This window comes from Xyrauchen texanus, chromosome 47, assembly GCF_025860055.1.
Source record: "Xyrauchen texanus isolate HMW12.3.18 chromosome 47, RBS_HiC_50CHRs, whole genome shotgun sequence".
In the NCBI taxonomy this organism is placed as follows: domain Eukaryota; kingdom Metazoa; phylum Chordata; class Actinopteri; order Cypriniformes; family Catostomidae; genus Xyrauchen; species Xyrauchen texanus.
Window position 1 is genome coordinate 2,370,287 of NC_068322.1, and position 22,829 is coordinate 2,393,115.

General features: G+C 39.2%; 1 protein-coding gene across 4 annotated transcripts; it reads right to left on the reverse strand.

Moving 5' to 3' along the window:
* Positions 1 to 4,235: 4,235 nt before the first annotated feature.
* LOC127639035 (nucleosome assembly protein 1-like 1) lies at positions 4,236 to 22,415 on the reverse strand. 4 transcript variants are annotated; one of them, XM_052120857.1, is made up of 16 exons: positions 22,298 to 22,415; positions 18,376 to 18,411; positions 17,366 to 17,451; positions 15,716 to 15,818; positions 15,386 to 15,527; positions 14,604 to 14,696; positions 13,615 to 13,743; positions 13,199 to 13,270; positions 12,985 to 13,124; positions 12,681 to 12,826; positions 12,467 to 12,486; positions 12,118 to 12,240; positions 11,997 to 12,029; positions 11,356 to 11,406; positions 10,227 to 10,258; positions 4,236 to 6,149 (listed from the first exon to the last, which is right to left on the reverse strand). In XM_052120857.1, exons 2-15 carry the CDS (start codon positions 18,390 to 18,392, stop codon positions 10,253 to 10,255), a joined length of 1,161 nt encoding a protein of 386 aa, XP_051976817.1. In that variant the 5' UTR covers positions 18,393 to 18,411; positions 22,298 to 22,415; the 3' UTR covers positions 4,236 to 6,149; positions 10,227 to 10,252. The 4 variants fall into 4 exon arrangements, with proteins under 4 accessions (XP_051976817.1, XP_051976816.1, XP_051976815.1 ...); XM_052120856.1 differs by lacking the exon at positions 10,227 to 10,258 and adding an exon at positions 18,098 to 18,225 and having other exon boundaries at positions 4,240 to 6,149; positions 22,298 to 22,358; XM_052120855.1 differs by lacking the exon at positions 10,227 to 10,258 and having other exon boundaries at positions 4,241 to 6,149; positions 14,616 to 14,696.
* Positions 22,416 to 22,829: the final 414 nt, after the last annotated feature.

The window sequence follows — 22,829 nt, forward strand, 5'->3', positions numbered from 1 at the left end:
AAGGACTGTGTGCGCGTGTGGAGCGGGACTCATCGCGCAGGCGGGGTTTTTCTTGCACGAGTGGACCGCCCACTGCACGACTGAAGCACGCGCGCTGAACTCAGCAACATCAGCTGCGCGCGCACGACCTCAAGAGCTGCCTACCTAGACAGCATTTTTAAGCATTATATGTTATAAAAGTAATTACATTTGTAACGTAATAGAAGAGTGAATATTTACAAATTAAATAAAGCTGATTTTTATTACAAAAATGTGTTAAACATGATAATGATCATTATAACGTTGTGAACATATGTGCAATATGACAATATTATAATGCAATATTTCGCAATGCGAATAAACCTTTTCAGAGTAGCGCCACTGTAAAGTTTTGGCGGGAACTTCCTTTTCTATATTTAAAAAAAGGCACTTACAATGGAGGTTAATGGGGCGGGTTTAACAGCAGAAAAGTGAAGCTTATAACTTTATAAACACTTGTTTTACTTTTAATTGTACTGTTAACCCCAGTACACTTGTGTAGACATTGTATTTTGACTTACAATTAAAACACTCAACACATTTAAATGACTTTAAAACGACTGAACACTGTTCACAAGTCTAATATATATATATATATATATATATATATATATATATATATATATATATATATATATATATATATATATATATATATATATATAGCAATATCACAAGAGCTGATATGGTCTTACATCAGCACTGCTTAGACTCGGCCGCGGCCTTGTGCGATTCGTAACACAGCAGTGCTGATATAGGGCCATATCGCACTCTTGCTCGTGTGATATTGCTTATATCCAACAGTTCAATGTACATTTAAAAAAAAAATAGGAAAAAACTAGTATGGTCATAAAAACACATTTGTGCATGAAACTACTTTATTACAGATCAGAATCTGCAGTTGCTGGTTCAAAACAAATGATGCGTCCAAACCTCCTAATAACCCCTATTATCACGGCTGTGTGCGGTTTCAAACAAGTTATTGGATAAACAAGGACGGATGTGCGTGAGAGAGGAGAGAGAGATGGAGCGTGTGCAATCACCTGTAGCCACTCCCAAGCAGAGATGCTGTCAGCTTTCTCAGTGGAAAAATAGCGGTCCAAGCGGGGGTATTCCTCCCTATTTCGCGGTAGCCGGTGCGCAAGAGTCATTCACTCAAGAAACTACAATGTCTTCCACCATTTTAAACAGCACCCATTGTGTAATTAATTAGTCTGTTATGTCCCTCAGCCAGGGCTGGACTGGGAAGAGAAATCTGGATTTTACATGGCAACTGGCCCAAAACTTGTGGAGGGGTTGGGGGTGATTGTGTTCCGAAAGTTGTTAATATGTCCTTTTCTGCATATCGGTTTTGTGGTCCATTCTGCATAACGCGGAAGCTTATCACGGCCCATTCGGCATGTTTCGCAGCCGAACCACCGGCCCGCTTAGTTCTCCTGATGGACAGTCCACTCCCGATCGGCCCCAAAGTGTGTCGACCCTCCGGGAAAATGTCCGGTATGCCAGATTACCAGTCCAGCTCTGCTCTCAGCTGTAATGCTGAAGTTGTTCATTTAAAGCCATTTAAAGCTATTGCCTATATCTTTAGTAGAGTAGTAGTAATACGAGCGCTCCCGAAGAGCTGTTGTATGCAAACAGCTTATACGGATTCACTTCACGTCACCTACCTGGCTCATATTACACACAAAAATGATGTTTTGCCACCACTTGCTGGCTAACATATGTATATATTTTTATTCAGCACCATATCGGGACACTGGCGGCTTCAGTTCTCATCAATGGAAAAAGAGCGAAGGGGCGTCGTCCATCTTTTTCTACAGTCTATGGTTCAAACTGCTTAAACATCCAATAAATCATTTGAAAGATCAGAGTCTCAAGATTTGATATTTTGAAGCGATTTTAACGATCAAAGTTGCAACAATAAAACGTGTCAAAAGTGAAATCAAAGCACGGAAAATGGGAACCGGAAGTTCTTACCTTTATTGTCTTCCAGCCAAACACCGATGAAAACAATCCTACAAAATTTGTTCTGCTTTTCATTGCAGGAGTCCAATAAATAAAATCCATCAGCGATTTTAGTCCAAATATGAAGAAATATTGATCAATCGGTCTTTGTTCAGGTTTTAAATATTCAACACGTTATCATTTGTCTTGCACACGATGTATTGTTTCAGTAGCAAAATACCCAAGCATGATTTTTGGGAGGGTCTTATGAACAAAATGAGCCCTCCCTCAACATTTTCTGTGCAGTTGTGATTGGGTAGTCACTCAGAATAGCCAAACAGGACAGTCGACAGGAGTGATGGAAAGATGTGCGTCATCCATGTTTGTCTCTGGATTGAGCCGACCAATGAAAAGCTAGATGATTTTTGACTGATGGGTCATGTAGCCTAAGAACAGATGAAAACAATTTTGTCCGTAACATCAGTCCTCCATCTCACCTGATCGCACATGGAACTTGTTAATACCAGCCCATGTAATATGCTCACCATCTTTGTAACCAAACCTCCCACGGAAGCCTGCTGTTTTTCCCTCCTTTCTCGCCTGCTCGATTTTTGGCAACAATTCAAGTCTGGTCAGCCTTGTCAAATCTTGTGCAAATCGGCGTCTTGGTTCTTTCCCACACCTCATCCCAAGAGTACGATCAATTCCCTGTGACCACCAGAAACCAGTCTTCTCTCTCGGTGCACAATATCCACGGCCTCACCCCATGACCAATGACCAAGGGGTTATTTTTGAGAGAAGTTGAACGACTTCTTCCCTTAGCCGTTTGTCCGGCTTTTCTTTCCACCCTACAAAGACACCATCTGCTTTTGTATCTTTCTTGGTCTGATACGTGACTTTTCAACTCACTGTTTTCTTTACTGAGAGTTTCCATTTCTTTATCAAAGATCACTTTGTTATTTTCTTTGCATTCTTTTATTTCTTATGAATTTATTTGGACAACTTTGGCTCTGCTTGCGATCATGGCACTCTGCCGTTTCATTTGTGTGCTTAACTCCTCGTGTCGCTCGTCAGCATTGATCGCATTGAGGATCGTCGAGATGGATAACTCAGATTTACTCTCCGGCTCAGGAGGGTTCGTTTGTGCTTTTTTTCCACTTTGTGATTTACAGTGTTGGTGGATTAGACTCGGTACCGCAATCACTCCTGTTTGAGGCCTCAGAGGTTACCATAGCGTAGCAGGGCTCCTCCATATTTTTCATTTGTCAATCAGATTAAGTTCACTAACCTCAATTTTTATTCAAGTATCCTTCAATGCCGGATATGCTCACGTAATCTTTTAGTAGGTAGAGATGGAGGTTAAACAGTCAGAATGAACTTAACTCGGAACACATGAAGAGCGGCTAATAACCCCTAAGTATTTGGGTGCTGAAGACAAATGTTGGTTAAATTCAGCAAGCAGAATCTTTCCCAATTTACCCATTATGCAGCTCTTCTGCTGCACAACTGTACAGGGTCTTTGTTGCCATATAGTGCGCTTTATAAGGTGTCACAATTCGAAGCAGGTCAGGACCGTAGATAGGCCAAGCTTGCACCTGCACACTCGGCTTACACAGCTATGCACTTGTAATCCAGGAAGTATACGGTTTGATTATTTGCCCCTTATGGATATATTCTTTGGTATACCTTTGTCAGTCAACACCAGTCGCCGCTGCATCTACAGATGCAAGCTAAGGCTTTACTTTGCAAAGCAGAAGCCATACATCAACACAGTCTAGAGGCACCGTGAATTCTCTGGGCGTCGTCTTATCGAAGATTGTAGGTAGACCAGTGGAAATGTGTTTCGTGGTCTGACATATCCACATTCAAAAAGTCTTTGGGGAAAAACAGCCGTCTGGTTCTTCAGGCCAAAGAGGAAAAGGACCATCCAAGCTGTTATCAGCATCAGGTCCAGAAGCCAGTGTCAGTCATGGTATGGGGGTGTGCCAGTGCCCATGGCATGGATTACCCACACATCTGTGAGGGCACCAATAATGCACAAGTAGATGTATACGCATACGCTGCCATTCAGATGCCATATTTTCCAGCAGGTGCCTAAAGAGTACTGGTGCTAGATTGGCCCACCACACACACACATACAGTATAAACGCAAAACACACGCACTTATACAGTCTACACAAACTCTTCAGTAGACCCTTTTTATTGGCAGCTGTAATAGTTTCTCAATATGAAATACTTTTGTCTGCTAGAGTTCAGATTTGCATTAAAAGACATTTAACTTGGCCTCCAATTCCCAATGATACACATCAAGTTGTTCACCCTGGCATTGCTCATATTAAAGACATTAGAACTTCTCAAAGAAAATGGACAGTTGATTAAAGGAAACCAAAATTAGTCATTTGAGTAGTTAAATTTGAGTACTTGGGGAACTGAAACGCAATGAAGCCACCTAGTGGAATCATCAGGTAGTGTTCAAAACATTAACTTATTGGACCACATTTATCATGTGAAAATTGAGGCCAAATCACCCACAGAAATATATGCAGCCTTTCCATTATGAAACATTTAATCCATTGCAAAAGGGAAGAATTTAGGATCTTTAAATCAGCTGTATGGATGAAACTGAGTTTACCATAGTTAGTAACTATCACATTTCAGGACATTGTCCAACTAAACACCCATTCCAATTACACAAAGAAATGGGCAATGAGACCAAGGTTTGCACATTTTACCCATTTATTTGATGAATATACATCCACGTACAGTAATTGAGTACATTAGTATTTTTTAGCATGGCATTTTGCTATGACAACAGCTGCTGTGGGGGAACGGAGACCCCTGCTGCTTCAACCTGCTTCAGACATAACTAAATCGACTGCACAAACCGCCTGTGCTAGACATGTGCACAGGACATGGGAATACTGCAGTGTTTTGGAACTCGGTGGGCATATTGCTCTTTCGGCTTCATTCCTGTCCTGCTGGGCTACGAGGAAGAGACCTCTAAAGATGTTCCTCAAGTGTACACACACACACACACACACACACACACGTGCCCCTTCACAGTGATAGGCCTGCCAAACAGAAGGTGGTATGTCACCACAAACTACTCCGCAAACATCACTCAGTGCCAAGCTCAAAATCAACCAATCACACAAAACTGGCTCCTCCAATCAGGTTCTCTCAATCCGAGCCTCATCATCCAATGGTGGTTTGGGGTTCCGCTGAATCATTCAAAGTGCAATCCACAGAGGTGCGTGGAAGTTGCATGTACCAGACTGAAAAAGAGCCAGTTTAACATCTAGCGCTTGTAAATTGGTTCTTGGGGGAAATGTGCACTACTCAACGACAAGCCATTCGGAAAAGAAGCTACTGATACGTGACAAACATACAAAGTGCTCGTAAAAAAAACAACAGTCATGCAACAGAACGTCTATTGAAGCACGACACTTTCCACGTGGATGTGGAATGTTTGTCAGCCGTCAGGTTTGTCAGAAATTACCCGTTTCTACCAGATAAACAAAACTTTGCTTAACACATTGTAAATTATTCTCCAAGCACATCCATTTAGAACAGATTTTGAGAAAAAAAAAAAAAAAAAAGAAAAAGCAGCTTTTAGGAATGTTAATGGAGAATCAGCCCTGCTTTGCATCAGGGGCAGTTACGGGTTTCAACTAAATAAAAGCACATTCGTGCCACCCTGCTGGGACAAACGTCAGTCCGCGTTGCAAAGATGCCGCCGCTTTGGTTGCACAAAGCATAAAGGAATCACACAGGACATGTATCGTGAACATTTTCGTGTAAACCTTTTTCGCTCTGGACAGTCTTTCCACAGCTGTTGTCTAAGAGCAATACAAAAGACTTTACGAGAACCCAAACAGTTTAGCAGTAAAGAAACCAATGTCATGCTTTAAGGTATTTTCTGCATTATAACTATTTATACAGAGAAAAAGAAACCAGTCTAGTGAAATTATAAGCGTCATGAGCTCCCAATTTGAGGTTGTTTTTTTTGTAACAAAAATCTTGAAACCCTTTTATTTATTTATTTTAATTATTTCTACCAAGAAAAATACAAAACATTGTAAGGCGGTAACTATGTTTGTCTGAAGCCGTTACGGTGTAGATGATCCTGAAGGAAGTGGGCACCGCCATCACTGCTGTTTGCACTCCTCTGGGGGGTTGGCATCCTTCTGTAACGTACCAAAAAAAAAAAAAATATATACATTTTAAATGCAATAGGGTTCAGCATTTGCCACTCATTTAAAATATGTGATGTATGGAAGCCTGTTTCAACCAAATGGTTTAAGATATTATTTTTTATATACATTTTACTCAATGACTTCTCATATTTGACTGCCATAATTATGATCATTTACATCTCACAATTATGATTTCATTATCAACTCAATTTTGACACAAATAACAAACAGATTCAATGTAATTATCAACTCTCAAATATGATTTCATTATGGGAAGTCATCTCCATTTCAACTATCAAAAATGACTATGAATCAGGTTCAAACTCGTAACTGACTCAAAACAATTACTTTTAATCTATGGACTATGAAGTTAATTATGACTGGGGTGGAAACAGGCTTCCATAGTAATGTGGCACATTTCCAAATAATGCGGAATATTAAAGGGAAAGTTCACCCAAAAATAAAAATTCTCATATCGTTTACTCATCCTCATGATATCCCAGGTGAGACTTCAGACTTTCTTCTACAGAAACTGAATCTCAGCTCAGTAGGTCCTTATAATGCAAGTGTCTTGAAATACATCAATAATCAAATACTTCTCTGTAAAGAATTGCATTGGCATGTTCACGTGAGAACCGATGCACGTGCACAGCAGCGCTGTATACAATGGAGGAAGAACGCTGTACAGAAGCTTTGTTGGTTTAGATCTGTATTAGGGTATGATAATGGTCACAAAAATTACCACCATTTAACAGTATCACGGTACTGATATTTGGTTCTGAAATATGTCTGATTAGGTGAAACAGAAATATTTCAGTTATAAAGGCCATTGCACACTGAGTCCGAAATTTTCGTATGCGTTTTTTCGTGTTCATCAGCCTAAAAATTCGTCACGCACAGAAACCTTGCACACTGAGTCCGATGCGTATTTATTAAACCTTTGCGGAAAAAAACGCAAAAAATACAAAATGGATTCGTTCAAGCAGTGAGGATGATTTTGTTGCCCTCTCTCTTTAAAAGAGAAAAGAAAGAGGAAATATTGGGTCCATCCAATCCTGAGATTGCGCCGAGAGGAAGGAGAGTTTCAGCTCCTTATCAAGGAGTTGCGAAATTATCCCGAGCGATTCAAAATTTACCTCAGAATCAGAATGTCTGTGGAAAAGTTTGATGCTTTGCTAGCGATACTGGAGCCACACATTAAAAAGAAGACTACAAATTTCCGTGAGCCAAATCGATCCTGAACAGAGACTGGCAGTGTGTCTAAGGTAGCTATCACACACACACACACACACACACACAGCCGGCGGAAGCGCTGGGCAGACAGAACAGCTGTATACAGGTTATATTTTGTACCCTAATAATACAATAGTAATCGAATTGGCTGCTCAATTACACCTAAATCGATCCGAAATTTGGATCTGATTGAAAGGGGAGGTTTATTCCTTTTCTATTCCGATCGAGAGAACATACACTTGATCGAATTGAAAACCGAAACTGAAAGGACTGCGCATATTCAGTGTTTTTGTAATCCGCATTTTGTTTTTCATACAGTACTTTGTGCTGCGAGACGAAGTGTATCAACTTGTCAGACGCCATTCTGGATTTTGCCGGTCACTTGTACGGTGGCTCCGATTTGTCAAAAAACCTCTCAAAATGCTGGCTGTGGATGCGAAAAACGCAGAAAATCGAACCCGATCAGAACTTTATTACGGACCAAAGTTTCGGAGGCAGTGTGCAAGCGTGATTGAAATAACGTGAGGTCGAATTTTTTTTTTAACGTGCGAAAATTTCGGATGCGAATTTCGGACTCAGTGTGCAATGGCCTTTACTCTTGAACTTAATTTTTGATTGTCAAATTTTATCATTTAACTTTTGATCTTGAACATCAGCACACTCTTAATCCAACAAGGTAATACAAATGTTTTTATATTAGTATACAAATGAACAAAGAGTTCACACATCGTAATGTTGAACAAGTGCTTAAATCAGTTTGAGGCATTTGTGAATGACTGGCTAAACATCAACATCGATGGTGCCTCGCATGTCTTTAACATACCCAAAATAACCCCAGACAGCGGACTCAACAGCTTTGGTGGTGGAAATAAAGGTTCAGGGTCAGATATGTCTGTATGACGCGCTATGCTCGTGCTGCACACCTGATGTGCTCATGATGCGCTGCGCTTGCGACACCGGCATGTAACTTTAAAATTAAGAGACAGTCGAATGCAACATGAGGAATTGAAAGATTTATTTTATCTCACCAAGTTTGCGTTGCTGTATAAATGTCGCCGATTCAGTTTTAATTAAACTGATTTGGAATTTAGAAAAGTACCAAAAAGTATAATACTGAGGTATATTGTGAAACCTTGAAACAGTTGCACCCCTAATCTGTATCGGTTGGTTTACTCACAATGTGTTTGTGTGCTTATTCTAGATGTCTCAAATGAGAGATTACGTCTGTAACATGCCAACGCGAATACGTCACAAGTGACCACGTGAAGTTGGCACTCTCGTGAATGCTTATACAGTTGCTGACCGTTAGCAATGGTTAAAAAGTACTTAAATATGTATCTTTTTTTTGCACCAAAAGTGATCGTGCCACTTTATAAGACATTAGTTTGACCGCTGGAGTCATATGGATGACATTTATGCTGACTGTCTGTGATTTTGAGCTTCAAAATTCAGATCACCATCCACTTGCATTTTAAGGTGCTACTGAGCGGAGAGATTTTTTATTTATTTCCCCAAATGTGTTCTGCTGAAGAAAGTCATCCACACCTGGGATATCATGAGGGTGAGTAAATGAGAAAATGAACATTTTGGGATGAATTATAACCTATAAATAAAATTAAGCTATAAATAAAAGGGCAGATCCTCATTTTACTTGTCTGGATTTGATTGCACCGTGAAAAGTGGGCTATGATATCATTGGGTAATATATGTCACCGCCCATGCAGGTTTGGTTATGTCAAAGAATGGTCTTCAAAAAGGCAGAGGATCTTTTCATTTTGATGAATATAATGCCAAACTTCTGTCAGAATAACGTGCACTGACGAGTCTGACCACACTGAAGAAAAAAAAACTAAACTCCACAATGTATGAAAATAAAATGGCTAATATTCAAAAACACAAATATTTATGACATTTTTAGCTTCACTAAATTTGCATTAAGGTGTTCAACACAAAATCAATTATAATGTGAACTTGAAGTGGTAACATTAAGTAAATAATTTGTGATTTCCTTTAACTTCTTTGGCTTAAAATTCACACATTTATAATTTTAAGTACTTAAGTACAGAAACAAAGGTTGTGTGGGATACCCATAAACCCTTGCCCTTCAATCATTTAAGCATGTTTGTTTGGTCAAATGGAACTTATTGGGGCATTAAGCTAATTAAGTTGAATTTACTTAATATATGTAGCATTTTTAGTCATTTGTATTTATTTTTTCAGTGCAGAAACATTAAGTAAATTGGGTCAATTCTGATTTAATGCTGTTTTCTGGCTTAAACTCAAAAGCAGCAGCTTGGTCCACACCTCAAAATGTATCCTCTTCCTTAAAAATCTTTTGTCAGGGCTTTGAGTGCATCAACACCTTCAACTTTGATACAAATAAAAGCTTAACACATCTTTAACACATTTGATATTAGATGGCCTTTTAATCCAGACAATTTAACTGTCTGATTTCCATCACACACACACACACACACACACACGCAATTTCAATCAAATTAAACTGCCACACATCGGGATGGCACACTAATGACTGAACTGGGGTCCACCAATTAAATTACAGAACAAGTGCCGCTGGTCTTTCCCCCACATCAACCAACCAGAGGCAGTGTGAAAAGACTCCAGCAGGGACAAGTCAAACCAGGGTTTTAATTTGCAGAGTAAACCAGATGCTTAAACAACCAAAAACAACACAGATGTTAAAATGGCAACGCACTATGGTTATACAGAAAAAACAACAACAGATGAGCATGTTAGTCATTAGTGTGGAAATGGGGTGAAATGGTGAAACAGGATGACCGGGGATGGATACATTAATTTATGAGCGTTACCTACCAGGGCAGGGTTACTATAGACACCATTTACACCTAGTGAGGAGAAATTTAGAGAGGAACTCACAAGGTGTCAGAGGTCTAGAAAATTAACATGAATTACTTTAATTACAAAAATAGTGCAACACTATTCTTAATCGGATATCCTAAATGACTCACTATATTAACTGTGTATGATTGACCCTTTTCACAGACCTGTTATGACAGCGTAAATGTAGTATACGTTTTTATATGACCAATTTGTGTACATTTATAACATTGTACTTTGCATTATATTATATTTAGAAGAAGTTCTAAAAAGCGAGTTAACACGGCTGTGAGGCATCTAACAGAACTGCTGATGAGTGATAGAAAACGGTCCATTTATTAGTTCTTACTACTGTTATACAGCGCTCTATTTTTATCTTGTATTGCCAAAGCCGTGAAAGTGTAATAGTTCATTTTTTTTCCTTTTGCTGTTGGAGCAAACGCGTAAGCAACAATGTAATTTGCTGTAATCTCCAATTCGCCGCCATTCACGTTTACCCTATATTTATGCATTTATGCATACCCTGTTATGCATCTACTTCTGCAAACCTGAATATGTGAAAAGGGTCCATTAGTTATCTGCACAGGCAAAATGTTGGCATGCTAAAGAGCTGTTTGTGAGAAATTCCTCTTGAACTTTGTCCAACCCGCTAAGATGATAAACGACTTTAAGCAGTGCTGCCTTCATCACAAAGAGCTATGATGACTGATCAGTAAAAATCTAGTTTCTCATAGGAATACATATACTTCAATTTAGGGGTTTGTTGCGACTAGGCACTAAATTTTGTCAGTCAATCAGCAGAATGTCAAATAGTCACCGAACATCTGTTCACAGATGTCAGGAATAACACATTAATTTACCTACACAGCAGCATGCAAAACAAACTGAAATGTGTTTTCCCCATTAAAAACACCCTATGCATTTTTCCCAAATGGATCAAAGGCAGCAGTGAATAAAGTGTTTAAAAACTGTAAGTTGGATCATTTTCATTTGAGGGAGACAGAGATGCAGAGATGCATGAGTGGAGCTGACAGAATGTGTTCTGTATGTTGAGATCTCCATATCAGACTGACTCCTGCCACAGTGAAGAGCAGATCCACCTTACCTTGGGTTCATAGTCTGGATCGTTTTCTTCATCTGCCTCTTCTTCACCCTCCTGTCAATCACAAACACACCAGTTCATTCATATATATATATATATATATATATTAGACAAAACACTATGGATGTGCACAAGTAATAGACTAAGAGTACACGTTCTGCACCAGCTATTCGACTATTAAAAACAGTACTGTAATATTGCAAACTGATTTTCCTTTGCTCATTTGCCTGCCTTGAGCAACACTGAATTGTATCGTTTTCCCTTTGAATTGCTTAGCAAATTGCGCAGTTACAATTGAGTCCACTGGGGGGCACTGTTGATGCATGTTGTTGAGAGAAGATATCACAGTTTGGGTGAGGGAAAATGTTTTTTTACTGTCATTCATTAAAATGTTTGGTAAATAGAAGAAGAAAGTTAGTCTAATTTGGTTATTTTGAAATGGTTCTGGATAACGTTTGAGAACAAATTATACATTTCACATACATGTCATACTTGTTATTTTTAACATGTAATCGATAACCATTTTTTTTTTATGTGTTAGAGTACTCCACCACAATCTGTAAAATACCCATCCCTTAAAGACACAAATGGTAAATTAAAATCAGAGGGACTGAGAAAAAAAAAAAAAGACAGAAGATCCTCACCTCATCATCAGCTTCCTCTCCCTCCTCATCATACTAAAACCAAAACAAACAGACATCAGATCTTTGCAAAGAAATCATAACCGCTCAGTACAAGACAGAGGATGTGTTCCCTTTCACTCACATCATCGTCGTCATCTTCAATAGCTTCCCCTGTGAAGTACAGAACCGCCCTGGGCACGATGCGCTCACGGATGAAGTGACCGATCTCAAAATCTGCAGCTAACACGGCCTCAGAGTCCTCATCCTGAACACAGCAAAGCAAAACCATCACATACTAATCTATAATCAACACGAGTATCAATGCCATTTTCACGCTTGCACAATATGTAATCAAATGTATATTAAATTGTACATTGACAAGGATGTGGGTAAATACTGAAAAGCCACAAAGGGGGACTAAAATTAATGGACTAAGCCGGCAAGGTTAACCAATAATCTAAAAATAGACAAATGTTGACAAATTCACTCACCAGTTCACCACTCTCTGGAACTGAAAGAATAAAGAGAAGACATTTTAGATTATCTTGGTGGTCAAACCATCACAATCAGCACCAACATTTGCATCCAGTAAATAATCTTCATGATCAACATGACATTTATAACTTAATTGTATGTTAACACGTCGCCAAACTTGCTGTGTACAGACAAGAATCAGTTCAGTGGTTACTCTTGAAGGTTTTCTACCTTCAGGGGGAGAGAAGAAATTGAAGAATGAATCATTGGGGACTGTCTTGGTGACCGTCCTCACTGTACCACGACCCTTGTGCTTCTGTTTCTTTTTGATTGTTTTCAATGTGACGTTTTTGCCCTTACTCCAGTCGATCGTGCACCTGAACATAAATGGAGAGGGAACCAAAAAGAGCGAAAGTGTGAGCTAGTCACCAAGCTCACAGAGCACACTACTGAAAGATTGCTTTTTGTTATTAAAAGGCAGGAATTTAATTAAGATGCGAGTCAGAAACACACATCGGCAAACATTGAGTCTCACCCTGTGCAGCCCATGATCTCTGGTCCGTCAAAGGAGAATGGATCAGACTCATCTGGCTCAGACCTCATTTTGTAGGTCTTGGTCAGAACGGTTTGTGTGAAGAAATCGTTGGGCTCAAAGTAGAACTCTAATGTGAAACTCTAAAAGAAACACAGCAGTGAGGGAACTGTGAGATTTAAATCATCAGACTGAAGACATCAACTTTCAGACTCACCATTGGCTGGCCTGCATCAGAGAATTTGACTTTGATGTCTTGTAAGTGCTTAAGAATTGGTTCATCGTGTTCCTGGACAAAATAAAGCATAATATTACTCAAAGATACTACGAAACTAGCGTAGCGTCTTTATGAAAATGTAACCCAATAAAAACATTCCAATTAAACCGATGTATCAAATAAATGATTGAAAACAGGTCATTGTGGATTTTAGATGTGAATCGTCATGTTTCCCACAACTTGTACTTTACAGGATTTAAGGTGCTCTTCTTTACCACTAGATGGCAGCAATCATCAGTTACCCCTTTTTCAAAGCGCAAAATCTTGCTGCAAATACCCACATTGCATGACCTGTTTTGAACACTCATTGTCATATCCATCCCTCATGTGCTGTTGTTTAGGTGTTCTCTCTCTACCTGCAACATTTCACTGAGTAGGTCGACGTTCTTGAAAACTGTGAGCCAGAATTCGGGGATTCCTTTAGGGTCTTCCTTCTCCTCATCTTTCTTCTCTTCCTCAACTTTAGCCTTTTCTTTCATTTCCTCCTGAAAGAGACAAAGTGTATCAATACAAAATCTGCTAATTGTTAAAAAAAAATCAGTGCAAAAACAGAGTTTTAGGGTGTGTTCGCACTTGTAGTTCAGTTCTCTTGGTCCGGACCAAAAAAGAAAATTAAACATGTAGTCCTGGTTCGCTTAACGTTCACACTGGCATTTTTAACACCAAACATAACAATACAAAACCAAAGGCATCAGGAAAAAGTCCCAACCTTATTGGACAGCTTTTATGATGTATATCGAACTTGCCGATCATCCAACACAATGCTGGCTGCTGGGAAAAATGCGTCCGTTATATTTATATATGTATATATGGTGATATTTCTACCTCCTGAGAATAAACGAAGAGCTAATAAAATGTGTAAAGGAGTCAAAACAGCAGCAGGAATTCCCCCGTTGCACACACAAACAAAGATATGCTGCAAGGACGGCAGTTCTGACGCCTGTACCGGGCAACATGGCTCCTACGATGAGAAAAACGAGGAATGCTTGAGGTCAGTATTAGGCAAATTACTTCCTGTTTTTGGTCTGTTTAGACGTCTTTGGTCCATGTTGCGTTCATATATCAATCGAACCGCACCAGAGTTCATTTGGAAGCGGACCGAGACCCACTATTCAGGCGGTCTCGGTCCGCTTGTTTGGTGCGCACCAAGGTTCGGGTGACAGTGTTCACACTAGTTCAAATGAACCGCACTAACAGAGCAATCGCACCAGAGTTCGAACCAAACCTGCCATGTGTGAACACACCAGGTTTAAGGCACCAGGTAAGGACATATAAAGCCATTGGTGTTTCATATCTTGATAATGAGTTGATATTTCAAGAGCATGCAGGTATGGATCTCCTGTACCTGCTTACTTACGGTCAACTCTTCCTCTTCATCTTGCTTCCACTCACACTCCTCATCTGTGGGTTCGTATGTTGCTTTCACGATATCACTCCGCTGAAAAGGCAAAAAATAAAATTCAGCTATGTTTGGAAATCAGAAGTCTTACAAATTGCTTCCATACATTGTCTTTATAAATTCAAAAATACCAAAAAAGTCATAAGTATTAGTCTCAGCCCAGGACACAATGCCCATGGACCACAAAGAATGAGGATTGATCAAATAAGTAAATATGCAAAAAGACTATATTCATAATGGTTAGTGCAGATTCTAATAGTTTCCGCCATTTAAACCCAGTACATTTCATATGTTGAAAACGTGAATAACTGGCCCTGATATTTAATCAAGTCTTATAGACGCCAGATAAGAGCTGATCTCCACCGTGAGAGAGGGGGGTAAACAGCTACAGCTCAAGTTTTATTTTCTGTAAGATGCTCATTTGGCTGCCGTGTGTCTTTTGTGTCCTGGTTTGACCAGTCTTTCAGCACAGCAGAACAAAGGGTGTTCGCTGCAGTAGGAAATGCTGAAGCAGCATTTCAATCCTACAGCTTTAAGATACGCCACATCTAGCATACTACAGCTTCAGCATACTGTACCCCCTGAAATGCAGACACGGAGGTAAACAAAAAAAATACAACAAATGTGATCCATCTAAAACTACACCTTTTCCAAGAACACAATTATATTCTCATTCTGGAAAACAAAAATAAAGCCCATGAATGTGCCATGAAGCACCAAATTCTCACCTTGTCAAAGAGAGGCTGATACAGCGCTGCGTATTTCCGTTCCAGTTCGTGTACTTCTTCATAGAACTTCGCTTCAATGTGGGCACATTTGACCTGGAGGTTTTTAAGGGCATTAACACGTCGCTTCACCACCTTTGGTAAGCTGGACAGACACCAAAAACAGTCACAAAATGGATATTGGGCCAGCCAGATCAAATGTGGTGAAACAAGAAGTAATGAGCATGATTCATTTCTGACTCCTACTAAATCATAGTTGAGAAGAATTCAATATTATGGTGCATTTTAGGGATGCTTAAGGCTTTTATGCTCTGCCCTTGTCCATTATCATACCTCTCCATGTACCCTGAGGGAGATCCCACAAGACCGTCCAACCTCTCCTGAAGCGCTGCGAGAATCTGAGGGTTTTGCATCATCTGCATCGTCAGCTGACGTGCTAAAACAAGAGCAAACAGAAACATCAACCAGTGTCAGACGTTACTCGCACTCACAGCTGAAAACATTACAAATCAAATGGAGGATGGAAATCAAAAGGATTTATTTGATTTCTTTGCCGATTCTTTTATATTTGTAGTTTAGAAACCAGCAGGTCAAGGCAATTGAAAGATGTGTTGTCTGTTTATTGTTTTAATTCACCAAATTATTTTTGCAAGTCTTTCCAATCAAATTAAATTCCCACTGTAATCTCTGTACTCGGGTAAATGTTTTTGCCATGGCTCAGTAAATCCAGTAGCAGTGCAGCACCACTGTACAGAAAAAAAAAAATGAAGTACTGGTTTACAATTTCCAAACCAATGAAATTAAGAACAAAGCCTATATAACATTGTTTTGAAACAGAAAAAGTAACAATAATAATCCATCACATAATCAGCTCATCATTTCTTAGAACTAGGGCACCTTCACAGAGGAACAAAGAGGATGGTATTTGTCTCCCAAAAATAAACCGTGGCAAAGCAAGTGAGGTCAGCTGTGTGACAGAGGTTACCAAAGCCACTGAAGCCAGTAATGCTGAGATTACTCAATATTAAACACACTTTTACCAGAACTAATACTAGAACGCTACCACCTGATGGTTCCCCTACTGCTCTAAACACAGTTAAGGTCATAGAGGTTATGGATTGATATCATGTTACCCAACACAAAGAGGCAGCACAATCTGTGACCCACTGACAGTGTGTGTGTGTGTGTCACCGATAAGAATCCATGAGGCAGAAATCATTTAATTCCCCTTTACAGCAGAGAATCAGACCAAAGAGACTCGAAATTTGACAACGCAAACAGGTTAAGCCAGGGGGGCGGGGGGTGACATTTTAGTCTGATTAATTTAAGCAAATCAGTTCGATCAGACGTTTCAATGAACTGGTTGAAAACGATTGTGACATTTGAGTAATCACTCAAAAGCATTCCCATTTGTCTCTGTGTGGCATAACATGGGAAAAAAATGTCAAAGATACATGAGGTTGGCAAGTGGGCAACTCATTTTATTCTTATAATCATGTATGATTAAAATGGTGAAAACCTAAAGAAATGGTGACTAATCACAGCACCTTACACACATATATATTACACACACACACACACACACAAACCTAAATTCTTGACATTGATAACAGCTTATGGACATGGAGTTAAGGAAACACTTATCCATAAATATTTTAGTTGTATACTGCTGTTTATTATCATGTTTTTAATTACGATAAATAGACTGGATGAAACATTGCTTTTCACCATGCCACCTTTATATCCAAACAAAGTTTTTTTTATTTCTTTGCAGTCAAGAACAAATGCTTTGTGAATCATTTTTGGACAAACATTTATGAAAATCACAAAATATTATTAGTCCATAAACTGTGCCAGTTCTGTCTGGTTGTAATGATTTGTCATTCAAATTGATGAAGCATACAGGTCAACTCTAGGCAACAAGAAGCATTTTTAAAGTGCAAGCAACATTCGTGGTATGTCCTGGAAATAAAGGTGAAATACCTTTACTGTTATCTTCCCCAGTTTCCTCTTCCTCCACCTCTTCAACATCTTCCATATCTGCCGGGTCCATTTCAGTCTGCTCTTTACTGCAAATACAAAGAGAGTAAGAGAGAGTGTGAGTCAGTTGGACAATCACAGACACCACAACAAGGTAATTTATAATCTTGGGTCACTTCAAAGACACGTGACTTTCATCCATGGAACACAATGAGTGTATGTGTTTATATACATTTATTCCCCCATTTTGGAGCTTAACAGCCCTAGTCCCAACGTACTTCTGTTAAGTGGGAAAAAAAAGAAAAAAAAAAAGAAGTGAAAATCCACCTTGATTTCAATAGAAGAATTGAAGTCATACAATGTTGAAAACATGACGGTGAAAAAACAACAACAAAAAAAAAAAAACACTGCTTTAATTTTTGTTCACGTTTATCCTACATTAAAATATTTCTGAGAGCATTTTCAGCATTTAAGGCTGATTGAGGCCTAGAGCAGTCTTTCAAACATTTCAGCTAAATCAAATTGCAAGATCTGAGCAACATCTAGTTGTCGTCACATCACAGATTAAATAAAAATCCAGCTCTGAAGAAACAGGAAGTGTTTGTGGTAAGCAACAGGTGTATAGTAACCCTAAAAGCTCATGTCAGAGAGGTGACAAGTTGGCATGTTTGTAATGACATAGATGCTTGGGATGCCACACTGAGCATGATGGCATGCAGAGCAAGTGTCGCTGACCTCAGATCAGGTTCCACAGAAAGTAGAAGGGTCAGAAACACATGGGTCTACAGATCATATTGAGGTAGTAGTTCTGATCTAGAATGAGCCATGAGATGCCTTTGTGCGGTATCCAATGCATAAAAACCCTACAAACAATAGGCATAAAGGGATCTGAGCTGGGAATGTGAATGGGCTTCAATCAAATTCATGAGTCAACAGTATAAGGAGGGAAAAAAAAAAATCAAGACAAACTAACAGACGGAGTGCACAATTTGGTAAATAGGCAAAGTACTTACTTGTCGAGATCTGCCATTTTGTTTCACAGTTATTTCCTAAAGAGAAAATAGAGAATATGTCAATGTTGTCAATTGCATACAACAGCAGCATTAAAATCCCTCAAGCCAATCAGTCAGAAACCTTGTTTCCATCCACTTGTAGAGCCATTTTGTTATTGACAAAGTGAAAATGCGTTAAAATTGCTAAATTTTCTGTCTTCTGCCTGTATCCATTCACATGGCCTTTTATCGATAAAAATGGTGTGCGTGATGACGTCATGCCTAAAAAAGATGCATTAGTTTTGGTTTATCGCACAAGAAATCTGCCCTTAAGCCGTTTCCAAACAGAAATGCATGTATATTGCCAATTTGTGGAGTGGTGGTGGCATAGTGGGCTAAAGCACTGAACTGGTAGTCAGAAGGTTGCTGGTTCAATACCCACAGCCACTACCATTGTGTCCTTGAGCAAGGCACTTAACTCCAGGTTGCTCCGGGGGATTGTCCCTGTAATAAGGGCACTGCAAGTTGCTTTGGATAAAATAAAATGTATGTTTTTTGTATCATGGGCTAATTCCATGACGGCTGTCTATTTTGAATGGTGTGGAAAATCAACTTTAATAAATGAATGGAGGTCTACCGTGATTAAAATAATCATAAAGAGCGGCCATTAATTTGTTCTCCATGCAGTTGACAGGTGCATTATACGAGATATTTGTGTTGGCACTCCAGGAAGTGTCATGATGCATATGTGTTTGCAGCATCGGACCTGTCCAGGTATGCAGTTAAGACCAATCCATAACAATGCTTAACGTACAATAAATTGGCTTTCAAGCATGTATACTTTGTTGTCATGATTATCACAGGTTAACGATTGTCATGTAAAACAATAGTTTTCCAAGTGTTTCCAAAACAGTTTTTCACAACATATGAAGTATAGACAGTTAATGTGCCAGTTAATGAGTTAAACTGATAAATAAGTGAAATTCTAGCGATAATTTGCGTTTACATCAGCTATAAAACGTCACAAAAAAACACTTGGATGGAAATGGTAGTTAGTGATGTACTTCGTGGTCAGGTGACAACTCACACTTAACTGTGGTCATTGAGGCAGTCAGTGAACAAGTTTAATTGTCCATTATAAGGGACATTTACAAGTACAAAAGTCTCAAAGCAAGGTTTAATTGGGAGGGAAAAAACAATGCCAAATCAGGCTTAGTTGTGTGGCACAATTTTATCAGAAACCAGACATCCACCAAAACATGATCTTGATACTTCATTTTCTATGAATACGCTACAAAACCAACCTCTGCAGTTGATGGCATATCAAGTATTTTAGCTGCAAACAGGCCAGACCCAATCCCTCCAAATATAAAGTCTTTAACTCGAACACCATCACACAGACCTCCAGAACAGAGCAACTTCATTCAAGAGCTTCAGACTGTATGTTCTAAACCTTCTGTTCTTCAGATGTAGAAGATGAATAACAAAGACCTGATACCACTGTGATGGCATCCACTGCAGTGAGATCTTAAGATAAGTCTCTTACTCTCTTTCTGTATTGAGTTGACAGCTGTTTGAAATCAGCCATTGCAGAAATGGCTCAAACAGAGATTTAAAAGGAATATTCATTGTTCAAATCAAGTTAAGCTCAAATCAACAGCATTTGTGGCATAATGTTGATTACAACAAATTATTTCTATTAGTCACTCTTTCTTTACAATAACGCAAAAATCTAGGCACTTAAAATGGAAGTGAATGGGGCAATTTTTTTTGAGGATTTAAAAAAGGCAGAAATGTGATGCTTGTAATATTATAAAACCACTTAAGATTAATTATTCTGTTAAAAGCTGTATTATTTGAGCTGTAACGTTGTTTAAATTGCCGTTTTATGGTATATGGTGTTACGCCGTCATGGCAACGAAGTTCTAGAATTGGATACATCTTCACACAGGAAAGGTTAGTAGGTGATTTTATCACTTTATCATCATGTTAGCACACTGTTTGTCTTGTGGCTATAGATGACGTTACTATTTACAAACAAATGCTCCGCCCATTCCTGGTTATTTTGGTTGCCCAGAAATGAACTGCTGTCTATGGGCACTTCGCTCAAATTGCACTGAAACTGCCCAAAAAGTGCTGTTTGTGAGGTTGAAACACCCCGTTTCCCACAGATTACTGGAGATAAGGGCTTCTTAAAATGTCCAACAGAAAAATGCATCAGAAAAAACAGGTCATGGTTACCGCATCTGCTCTATTAGACACAACTGGCCACTTTTGTTGGATATTAACTTTGTTTAACTAAGAAATTATGCAAACTCTGATTGCAAACTGCTGTCATGGTGACAGATGAAGTCCAATATGATCTAATGATGATCAAGACAACCAATACATGATATAACGGGCAGAAAGGGACCAGTCTCCACCACCGCCAAGACTAGACTAGGGTTTAGGAAAAGATACGTGAACAGGAATACGTGACTGTATTCTTATTCACACAGTGAAAATTACGTCTTTGAATTTATTTTGAATGCAGTAAATGATATTGTTTAATCAAAACAGCTGTTAAGTTTTGATATGGAATAGGATCACGTTAATATAAAATATTATTTACGCGGGTTAAAAGTTTACCTTTAGCAGTTAAGACACATATTGCATGTCTAGTGGCAGTTTTTATTTTTATATAAATCACATTTCTTAGGCTTTAGAGGTGTTACACATGTGCATTCATCAACTTGTTAATATGTCCGACATGAAAATACAGGCTCATTGAACCAAGTTTAAACATGTTTTGCTGACATTTCAGAAACCCACATAATTTCTGTAAACCATATAGATCTCATAATAACTTTTATTAGCATTAAAAGGCTTTTATTACATTCAATAAAACTCAAAGATTATTAAAACTGCAGCACTGCCTATTTCCACCATTGAAATCTGTTGCATTCCAGTTTCCTGCCGTGTGACGTCTTGAACTTTTGAAACAGTATTTTAATATTTACAGAGTGGCTGGCCCCATTCACTTCCATTGTAAGAGCATCACTGTAACACAGATTTTTTCTTTGTTTAAAGGACAATGTGTGGTAATCAACATTGTTTCAATCCAGCTTATCTTGTATTGAACACATTTTCCTGGTATGGAAATCACTGTTGTAGGATTCCCTGATATTTCCATCCAGGTGGGAACAAACAAATGATTGAATAAAGTTATAAGGAAGTAGATTTAACCAAACACACAGTGGTATGTTAATACCCTACCCACTAGAAATGTGACTGTCCTTTCAACCACGTGACACCCATCAATACTTGACTGATAATGAATAAGCCATATATATAAATGCAATAAACAGCTCATAATTACATTACCTACATGAAAAATACCTACTTAAGAGAGGTTCACTAAATGTCTATGTTCAGTCATGTCTAAGCAGCTGTTTGAGGTAAAACTAAGTTAACGAGCTTTGGCTTGTCCAGTGAGTCTTGCGTGGGTTCTGATCCACAGGACAGCCTAAAGTGGTGAAGCCCCACCAGACCCGGTCCCACATCACCACGTGTTTCCTCCACAGATGCATCGGCTAAAGCTGCTAACAGTACAGCATCCTTTAAGCCCCCCCGCAAAACAAGAGAAGACCACCAGGGTGTTTTATATATAGAAATCCACGTCCCTTACCACTGAAGACTTTTACAATGATAAGAATGCTTTTTTTAAGACGGCAGAGTAGAATTTAAACCACCAGAAGATAGTTTAAACACAAACAGCCATTTTCATCTCCGTCATTGTGGAGTCTGTCTGAATGGCTTCTGACTGACTTAACGGTTAGCTCGCGAGCTAAATGTCCAATTCAGACGATTAAATTCCTGCCCGAACCATCTGGACACGACTTCATTTGTATTGTATGTTTTATTAACCCGGATAAAGACCCCCCTCAGCGGTGTGTGGTCTTACCGAAAGCCCGATATGTGTGGCACTGAGTCCGAGGAGGAGATGCAGCAGTGAACAGCGAGAGACTCCCGCTCTGATGGCGCTGAAAGGGAAAGAGATCCCGCCGCGTGCGCTCATATACATCTGGCGTCAGCACGTAACACAAGACACGCTTTTAACAATGCTACTATGTGAAAGGATTGGTTCATGAATATTAATGACGCACTGTGATGGTCGAGAAGCAGAGCTATCTGATTGGCTGAAAGGGAGACTTTGGCGTTTAAGCGCTAGACCGCTGGTGACTCATTACCGAGGAACGTCAGAATGACCTCTTTAATATTTATGAGCATGTATTTGCCATAGTAGGATAACAACGAGAGCAAAGGGAGGAGTTGATGGAAGTGGTGTGGGGGGAATGCCATTGTTCCAGAATGGGCTGGGGTGGAGGTTCCCGCTAAAGCGTTTGCTACTATATGTTTAAGAATATGGGTTGTCAACTACATATTTTTGGAAGTAGCGAGATCACATGTTGTTTTTAGGGTGTTGTCTGTCTGTC

Bases quoted from the DNA above. Each gene is read 5' to 3' on its own strand.
- LOC127639035 (XM_052120854.1), bottom strand. The intron at 12,487-12,680 runs GTAGAAAACCTT...TTATTCTTTCAG, and splicing joins TTTCTTCTCTCCCCCTGAAG to TTCCAGAGAGTGGTGAACTG. The intron at 12,241-12,466 runs GTGAGTGAATTT...TGCTGTGTTCAG, and splicing joins TTCCAGAGAGTGGTGAACTG to GATGAGGACTCTGAGGCCGT.